The following is a 9147-nucleotide window of genomic DNA, read 5'->3' as shown; positions in this document are numbered from 1 at the left end:
GTGCCCAGTGCTGCACTGACAGTGCCCATTGCTACACTGACAGCGCCCAGTGCTGCACTCACAGTGCCCATTGCTACACTCACAGTGCCTAGTGCCGCACCCAGTGCCCACTGCTGCACCCAGCGCCCATCTCCAGCTGCTGTCACCCAGCACCGCCAGGTCTTTTTTTCTTCACCGGGCAGTTTCCATCCGCTCTGCCCCCAGCCCGGAGCCTTCCTGGGGCTGTTGAGAGCCACGTTACGGCACAGCCTGGCAGGAACGGGACTCCGGCATGGGCAGCCCTGGCAGCGCTGCCGTCCCCCGAGGGGCAGCAGCCGGTACCGGCCCCGCTCCGTCCGAGGGCTGCCGGCGTCGTCGCCTTGGCCCCGCCCCTAGCGGCCTCTAGCCAATCACAGATGCCCTCTGTCGCCCCGCCGCAGGGAGCTGATGTTTTCTCGCTCTCCATTGGTCGATTTGAAGGGCGCGGCAGCCAATGGGCGCGGCGCGCCGTTGACGGGCGGGCAGTTGGCCGCGCCGAGGCGAGCGGGCGGCGATGGAGCAGGGTGAGGCTTCGGGGGGTCCTCCGGGGGCTGGGGGCACCCAGGGGGTCTGAAGGAGAGCGGAGCCCTGGGGGCGCGGTGAGGATCGGGGCCGGGCGCTTCCGAGGGGCTGTGAGCGAGCGGCTGCCCCTCGGGACGGGGGACACACGGCCCGGTTGTGGCGTCCCGAGGGGCGCTCCGTGGAACCGGGGGGCGCCGATTGGGCGAGGATGGCTGCGCTCGACCATGGGGGGGAAGAGAAGGGCAGGGAACGCAGTCGGTGGCTGCCGGTGCTGGGAGGACATCAGGGTGGTCTGGGGGCGTCCCCGCGGAATGCGCTCGCTGGGGCTGCCGCTGCGCTCCTGGGGCTTTGCAGGAGGTGCAGCACCAAGGGAGGGGTCTGGCAGGGGGGCACCGAGGTGCCCTCACAACCCCGGGCCGGCAGGTGGGGGTGGGACAGCTTTAGGGACAAGATGGGGTGGTACTGGGCTCTGCCAGGCCAAGCCGTCCTGCCACGGCATGCCCCAGCAACCCTACCGGGGGTATCCCGGGCCCCACCGTCAAATCCACCTCTCCCCTCCAGCTGCCTGCCTTGGCAGAGGGCTTGGCACGGGCTCGGGGCAGAGGCAGCATCTCCCCTGACGCACAGCTGGAGCAGAGGCAGCATCTCCCCTGACGCACAGCTGGAGCAGAGGCAGCATCGCCCCTGACGCACAGCTGGAGCAGAGGCAGCATCGCCCCTGACGCACAGCTGGAGCAGAGGCAGCATCGCCCCTGCCCTGCCCCACGCAGCAGAGAGCTCTGCTCCGTCTGTGCCCATGTGCCCCTGGGTGGGCAGGCACCGGAGCAGGCTGCCCGGGCAGCTTGTGGATCCCCGGAGGTGTTCAAGGCCAGGCTGGATGAGGCTTTGAGCCTGGGCTAGTGGGAGGTGTCCCTGCCCATGGCAGGAGGGGTTGGAACTGGATGATCTTCAAGGTCCCTTCCAACCCAAACCGTTCTGTGAGTGCAGGGATCGGGCAGTGTTTGTGTGCAGGGAGATGCTCTGCTTGGCCAGGCGTGGGTGGGGAGCTCGGGACGCCTGCGTGGTTGTGTTGGCAGTGTAAAGGAAACCCAAACACTGAGACTGTGATGCCTGCACTGCAGCTCCCTACCATCTCCTCACCTCCTCTGCCCTGGTGAGGCTACAACCAGAGCAGTGGCTCCAGTTCTGGGCTTCCCAGCTCAGGAAGGACAGGGATGTGCTGGAGAGGGACAGAAAAGGGCTGCTGAGGGGTCTGGAACAACTCTGTGATGAGGAATGGCTGAGAGAGTTTGGGCTAAAGTCAGGAAAAGAGCAGCCTGAGGGGGATCTGATCAATGCTGATCAGTGCTCAGAGGGTGGGTGCCAGGAGGACAGAACCAAGCTTGTTAGTGGTGCCCAAGACACCCTGGGCACAAGCTTGACCATCAGAAGTTCCATCTGGACATGAGGAGGAACTTCTTCATTTTAAGGGTGCTGGAGCCCTGGAGCAGGCTGCCCAGAGAAGTGTTGGAGTCTCCATCTCTGGAGACATTCCAAACCCATCTGGATGTGTTCCTGGGTGACCCTGCCTTGGCAGGGGGGTTGGACAGGGTCATCTCCAGAAGTCCCTTCCAGCCCCTCCCATTCTGTGATCTCTTTGCAGGAGAGCAGAGAGGACAGCTCCAGGAGTACCTGGGAGGCCCAAGTGCAAAGTAAGTCAGTAGAGAGCTGGAGCTGGACTGGACCATCTCTAAGGCTCCTTTGTGACCCAAACCACTTGTTGTGCTCTTCTGCCAGCCCTTCTCATCTCCTGCCAGTGCCCTGCTGTCAAGGCAGTGACCTGGCACAGCTCTGCCCTCACAGCACCCCTGCAGCACTCTCTGGAGCAGCTGGCAGAAGGAATAAAGGGATAGTTTGGCTGTTGAGGTTTCCTGCTGCCTGATGTTGTCCCTCTGGCTGTTTTCTGAGTCTCTGTAAGATCAGCTCAGTGCTTGGGTGCAGCAGAAGAGGCCTCTTTAGGCTTGCAGCTCAGCTTTGTTACTGGCTCCTTGACAAGAGGTTGGGTCAGGTCCCACTGCTGCTCTGTAGCAGCAGGAAGGGGCATTTTCAGTGCACTGAAGAGGTAACAGCTGCACCCACCTGCCAAAGGAGGGCTCTGGGAGCCCTTGGGTGCCTCTGGAGCAGGGCTGGGTGCTGTGAGCACAGCAGCTGTTCACTGGCACCTTGATGCAAAGCTCTGAATGCAGCTGCTGCTGCCCTTGGGCACCTGAAAGACTCCTCACAGCAGGGAGAGTTTTTGGTGGCACTGCAGAGCGAAGGAGGCCATGGAGCAGCTTAAAGGGGGGCAGGAGCAGAGAGCAGAAGGCAAAGGAGGCAGTGGAGAACTGCACTGAGACAACAGGAACAAGGGGAGGTGATTTGTGGCCTTCCTTGATGGCATCCTGCACCACCTGGCAGAAGAGAGGGCACTGCCCTGGCTCTGCAGGCTGCTTCACTGCAGAGAAGTCTCTGCACAGGCATTGAACTTCCCTCATTGCTGAGCTGCTAGCCCCAGGCAGGAGAAACCTGCAGCTGGTTGCTGTCAAGGAGAAGCAGAGGATGGAGGTTGCTGCTGGCCTACCAGCTGCTGGCTGAGCCACCATGGCTATGCAGCTCTCCATGGCACAGCTGACCTGGCTGGGATGCACCTCAACTGCCTGCAGCATGCAGGGCAAGGCAGGACACTGGCTTGGGGCAGCAGCATCCAGAGCCCCCAGAGCCGTCCTCTGGCAGTCCCCTGCCTGCAGGAGCTGTTCTGCTGTCAGCTCTGTGCCAGCCTGGCAGGTGGACACTTTGTGTTGCTGTTTTGTTGCCAGGTGTAGAAAAGAGAATTCCTTTTTCCTGGTTCTTCCTGGGCAGCTTTTGGGTTCCAAAAGCTTCTTGTGAGCTGCTGTGATTGGGACACTCAGCAGGGAGTTGGATCTTGAACCCCTTCTGCAGCTGCTGGGCACTAACTTGCCTCCTTCTCTGACTCCCTGCAGACCCCATGGAAAGGACCAGAGGGTTCCACCCTTAAAAGCAGCTCCTAAACCAGGCCAGGTGAGTCCTTTGAGGCTGCTTTTGCATTCCTTGCTTGGGTCTGCATGCAACTGGGCACCCAAACTGAGATCCTGATGCCAAGTGGGGTGCAGCCAACACAGTGTTGAGGAGCTGGCACTGAGTCATGGAATTGTGGAATGAATGCATCAAGCTGGAAGCGACCCCCCAAGGGCATCTTGTCCGACCCCCTGCAGGCAGCAGGGACACCTCCAGCCAGAGTGGGCTGCCCAGGGACACATCCAGGCTGAGCTTGAATGTCTGCAGGGATGGAGCCTGAAGCACAGCCCTGGGCAGCCTGTGCCAGTCTCTCCCCACCCTCACTGTGCACAACTCCCTCCTGACGTCCAACCTAACTCTGCCCTGCTCCAGTTCCAAACCATTGCCCTTGGCCTATCCCCACAGCCCCTTCTGAGCAGTCTCTCCCCAGCCTGCCTGCAGCTCCTCTGCAGATGCTGAAATGCAGCTCTGAGCTCTCCCTGGAGCTTTCTTTTCTTCAGGCTTATTTTTCAGAAGAACTTAGCTTGGGAGACTGCTCCTCAGCCCCTCTGCTGCTGAGGGTTGTCTTCTGCTGACAGCTGCTTTGGCACCACAGGCGCCTGCATCACATCCCCTGGGCCAGCAGGGCTGGGGCAGGAGCAAGCTCTTGGGTCCTTGGAGCTGAGCTTTGCTCCTGCACCCTCCTTGGAGCTGAGCTTTGCTCCTGAGCCCTCCTTGGAGCTGAGCTTTGCTCCTGAGCCCTCCTTGGAGCTCAGCTTTGCTCCTGAGCCCTCCTTGGAGCTCAGCTTTGCTCCCGAGCCCTCCTTGGAGCTCAGCTTTGCTCCCGAGCCCTCCTTGGAGCTGAGCTTTGCTCCCGAGCCCTCCTTGGAGCTCAGCTTTGCTCCTGCACCCTCCTTGGAGATGAGCTTTGCTCCTGAGCCCTCCTTGGAGCTCAGCTTTGCTCCCGAGCCCTCCTTGGAGCTCAGCTTTGCTCCTTAGCCCTCCTTGGAGCTCAGCTTTGCTCCCGAGCCCTCCTTGGAGCTGAGCTTTGCCTCCTGAGCCCTCCTTGGAGCTCAGCTTTGCTCCCGAGCCCTCCTTGGAGCTCAGCTTTGCTCCTGAGCCCTCCTTGGAGCTCAGCTTTGCTCCTGAGCCCTCCTTGGAGCTGAGCTTTGCTCCCGAGCCCTCCTTGGAGCTCAGCTTTGCTCCTGAGCCCTCCTTGGAGCTGAGCTTTGCTCCCGAGCCCTCCTTGGAGCTGAGCTTTGCTCCCGAGCCCTCCTTGGAGCTGAGCTTTGCTCCTGCACCCTCCTTGGAGCTGAGCTTTGCCTCCTGAGCCCTCCTTGGAGCTGAGCTTTGCTCCTGAGCCCTCCTTGGAGCTGAGCTTTGCCTCCTGAGCCCTCCTTGGAGCTGAGCTTTTCTTCTCCCTCCAGGTTGACAGGAACAAGAAGGATGCTGTCAGACCTGTGCCAAAAGGTGCTCCAAGGGATGGCAAGCTTGGTGCCAAGCCCACACAGCACATTGGCCGTGCTGCTCAGCAGAAGCCTTCAGCTGCATCCCAGAGGGCAGCAGGGCTGCATCCAGAGCAGCCAAGGAAGGGCACAAAGGTGCCCGGGGGGCCAGGCCTGAGCCGCTCTGTGCAGCCCAGGGGCAAGCTGCCAGCTGCAGCCTCCAGCCACCTACATCCAGCAAGGAGCAAGAAGCCTGCCCAGGACTCTGCAGCCCCTCCAGCTGGGGGTGAACAGCCCCATCCAGGGGCACCTTCCTGCCCAGGTGAGGGCCTACAGGACAGGCTGGGGGGCAACAAAGAGAACATCCAAGGCCGAGCCCCTGCACGGCCTGTGCTGGACAGGGCTCTGCAGGCTGCTGGGCACAAAGGAGTCCTGACTGCCAGGCAGAGCTCAACCACCACCTGGAGATCCACCACGGGCCCCAGGGCCAAAGTGGGCACCCAGCAGGCTAAGGACAAGCCAGCTCCTGAGCAACCCAAGCCAACAGGCTCAGGCTCCAGGAACCCAAGCACCAAAATTCATCCCCTGCAGCCCCCACGGCTGCCCACAGCTCCTGCCCATTTGCTGCACAAAAAGCCAGGGGCAAACCAGGAGAAAGGTGGCACAGGAAGACCTCCCCTCGTGAAAAGACCTCCCACAAAGCCTCTGCCCCCCAGCAGACCCCAGGGCACCACACAGCTGCCATCCAGCCTGAAGCTGGGTGGCACCGTGCGACAGAAGCCGCCGGCTAAAGGGGAGGCCGACAGGAAGGAGGCAAAGGTGGCACCAGCCGGGCACAGAGCAGCCTCCCGAGCACCAGCCCCACGAAAGCAGCCCTGCGGCACACAGAGCTCCGCAGCTCCACCGGCGCAGAGCGGCTGGAGGGGCAGCAGCAGGGAGCCGCCGCGGGCAGCGATGTTCCCCGGCCGCGTCCCCAGGACCCCCACGGCTGCGGATCGCAAGTGAGTGGCTGCGGCTGCGGCTGCTCTGCGCTGACCTCCGGGGGACGGCAGAGCTCCTGCTGCTGGGGACGGCAGAGCTCCTGCTGCTGGGGACTGCATCCCCTCTCCCGTGCATGCCCCTTTGGAGGAAGATGTCTTCAGAAGAGGCAGCGGGGGGGGGGGGATTTGGGGGTACCAAAAGCAGTGGCTGCTCTCCTGCTTTCGAGGCACACTGAAGCCCAGGAGGCTTTTCCTCTCCCAAGCCCAGGAAGGTTTTTCTTTCCCCATCCCTGGGAGGCTTTTCATTTTCCCATTCCCAGGAGGGTTTTCCTCTCCCAGCCCCGGGAGGCTTTTCCTTTTCCCAGCCCCAGGAGGCTTTTCCTTTTCCCAGCCCCAGGAGGCTTTTCCTTTTCCCATCCCCAGGAGGCTTTTCCTTTTCCCATCCCCAGGAGGCTTTTCCTTTTCCCATTCCCAGGAGGCTTTTCCTTTTCCCATCCTCAGAAGGCTTTTCCTTTTCCCATTCCCAGGAGGCTTTTCCTTTTCCCATCCTCAGAAGGCTTTTCCTTGTCCCAGCCCCAGGAAGGTTTTCCTTGTCCCAGCCCAGGAGGCTTTTTTCTCTCCCAGCCCAGCTCTCAGAAGCATTTTTAGGACAGATGTGGCTCCTCCTGAGCACGAAGTTGGCAGGAGGGAGATTCCAAGAGAAAACTTGAAGCTGGCAAGCCCTGGCCAGCTGCTGGGGTGGTACCAGGGATCCCTTGGTCCTTTGGCAGGAAGCAGCTGCAGGAGTGGTTGGCATGCAAAGGCAAGACCTACAAGAGGCCACCAATGACCCTGCTGCAGAAGAGCGCAGTGAAGGTGTCCTGCAGAAGAGTCAAGGAGCAAGAGGAGCAGCAGCAGAACCCAGAGCTGCCCTCCCTGGAGCAGGCCAACAGCCTCTTGACCGAGTGCCTGAGGCTGCTGGAGGAGGTGAGGATGGGGAAGTTGCTGTTTGATTTGGCTCCTCTTGCTCTGGGGCATCCCAGGAGGTGAGGGCCACATCCTCCCTGGCCTGGCCTGGCCTGTGTCACCAGAGGAATCCCTTTGTGTGCAGGGGAGGGAAAGGACCCCATGGAGCTCTGGAGGGGCCAGAGGCACCTGGCATGGTGCCGCAGAGGAAGGGGGCAGCATCCACTCACCTGGTGCCTGTGTGCCACTGCCCAAGCTGTGGTGCCTGACAGTGCAGTCTGCAGCTGGGGGCTCTCCTGCAGCAGCCCAGGATGGGGAGCCCAGCTTGAGGAGCATCCCTGCTGCCAGGCCAGCAGGAGTTTGACCCTGAACATCCCTCTCAAACCCTGGGCTCACTTTGCCAAGGAGGTAGGGGCAGGGCAGCTGTTGGGTGCCCATGGCCATGCAGGAGAAGACCCAGACCCTTCTGCCCCTCTTTTAGACAGAGCCCTGGGGGGGGGCACTTCCCCCAGCACACACCTCTGGCCCTCACAGCTGAACCTTCTCTGGTGCTTCTTGCAGGGTGCCCAGGCAGAGGAGGTCCAGGCCAAGCTGTCTGCCGTGCCCCAGGCAGAGAAGTTTGCCAAGTTCTGGATCTGCAGAGCCAAGCTGCTGGCCGAGGGCAGCCCCTGGGACCTGGCAGGGCTCTACCGAGCTGCCGTCTGCGCCGGCGCCACCGTGAGTGTGCCCTGCCCTGCTGCCAGCAGCCCTCCTGGCACCCAGGGCTCAGCTCTGGGCATGAGTTTAGTAGCACAGGTCACTGCCCACAGCCCTCACAGGGCTGCTGATGCTGCTGCATCCCAGGGAAACGCCTCGGGCTGGCTTCAGGCAGGGCAGTGTGAGGGCAGTGCCACTGCACTGCCTGCCGGGTGGTCACCTGCCCAAGCCAGGCCTCTGTGCTGGCATCTCTCTTAGAGGAGTGGTGCAGCCTGATGCCCTGTCTCCAGCATGCCAGGATGCAGCCAACCCCTTCTCTGCTGTTGGGTTGTCTCTGGGCTCTGCTGCATTCACCTGTGCTGTGCTCTGTTTCCCTTGCAGCCACTCCAGGAACTCAGAGAAGTTGTCCTGGATATGATGAAGGCTGCAGACCAAACAGCAGAAGGTAATGGTGGGCACTGGTGGGCAGGCTGGGTGGGCTGAGGTGCCCTGCTGCAGCAGGCTGGGCAGCAGCACAGCTGCAGCCTGCCCTGGCCTCCCACCCCGGGCTGCAGCCTGCCCCTGCAGCCTTTGCTGGGGGCTGAGAGCTGTGACAATGCAGAACCCTGAGCTCAGAGGCTCAGGCCAGCGCCGGGAGTGGTCCTGCCCCAGCACAGCTCTGCGTGCAGCAGCGTGGGCAGCCCTGCCCAGCTGCCCCTCTCTGCAGCCCACACTCTTCCTTCCCTCTCCTCCCAGGGCCCAAGGCTGAGCTGCCCATCCCTTGTGATCCTGCCACGCCTGGCCCGGGTGGGAGGCAGCTGGAGGCAGCCACTCCCCGCCAGCCTGCGAGGTCCCTGCCCTGCCTGCCAGCCTCAATCAAGCTCCAGGTCACATCTGCACCCAGGTAAGGCCGAGCTGCCCGCTGCTGGCAGCCAGCCCCCTGCGTGCCAGCGCTCTGCAGGGTGTGCCCAAGGGCTCTGTCCCTCTGCAGGGTCCGGGAGCCGCCGGGCGGGCGGGCGCTGAAGCTGCTGACGCCGGTGCGGCGCTCCCTGCGCATCGAGCGGGCCGGGAGGCGCTACCCGGAGATGCTGAAGGACCACGACCCGGTGGTGTCATCCCTGCGGGAGATCCTGGAGCCAGAAGAGGAGACTCAGTTCCTCTTCCGCGAAAACAAGGCCCTGCCCGAGGTGGCAGAGCTGGAGGGGCTCAGTTTGTGTGCCCCCGAGTGCTGCTGAGGGGCAGGGGGCAGGCTGCTTGCCGCTGCCCCGGGGGCTGCCCTGCCTAAGGCTGCCTGAGCTCTTGGTGCCTGTTTGAGACCCTTCGGCCCTGGGGGCACCATTTTAAATACACAAACCCTTGCAGTAGTGCTGCAGTGTGGCTGTGAGGTGTGGGGGCTGTGTGCCCGGGGGCTGCCGTAGTGCTGATTCGTGCCCCAGGTGCCCTACAGCAGCCTGGTGCCAGTCAACCTCTGCTGCTCCAGGCACCTCCTGCTGCTTTGTGAGCAGTGGCATCAGGGCTGTGCTAGGCAG

General features: G+C 62.4%; 1 protein-coding gene across 1 annotated transcript; it reads left to right on the top strand.

The window, feature by feature from the left end:
* Positions 1 to 479: 479 nt before the first annotated feature.
* On the top strand, positions 480 to 8982 carry CKAP2L (cytoskeleton associated protein 2 like). The gene is made up of 9 exons (XM_064175437.1): positions 480 to 542; positions 2183 to 2231; positions 3540 to 3597; positions 5001 to 6019; positions 6769 to 6964; positions 7505 to 7660; positions 8021 to 8084; positions 8375 to 8522; positions 8610 to 8982. The coding sequence occupies exons 1-9, from the start codon at positions 533 to 535 to the stop codon at positions 8851 to 8853; spliced, it is 1944 nt and encodes a 647-aa protein (XP_064031507.1). The 5' UTR covers positions 480 to 532; the 3' UTR covers positions 8854 to 8982.
* Positions 8983 to 9147: the final 165 nt, after the last annotated feature.

The sequence above is a fragment of the Pogoniulus pusillus genome, chromosome 42 (genome assembly GCF_015220805.1).
Source record: "Pogoniulus pusillus isolate bPogPus1 chromosome 42, bPogPus1.pri, whole genome shotgun sequence".
Taxonomy (NCBI): domain Eukaryota; kingdom Metazoa; phylum Chordata; class Aves; order Piciformes; family Lybiidae; genus Pogoniulus; species Pogoniulus pusillus.
The sequence above is the reverse complement of the archived record's forward strand: the minus strand, read 5'-3'. Positions and strand labels throughout refer to the sequence as shown.

Excerpts from the sequence above, each read along its gene's own strand:
- CKAP2L (XM_064175437.1), top strand. Across the intron at positions 3,598-5,000 it reads CAGCTCCTAAACCAGGCCAG|GTTGACAGGAACAAGAAGGA; the intron begins GTGAGTCCTTTG and ends TTCTCCCTCCAG. Across the intron at positions 7,661-8,020 it reads CCGTCTGCGCCGGCGCCACC|CCACTCCAGGAACTCAGAGA; the intron begins GTGAGTGTGCCC and ends TTTCCCTTGCAG.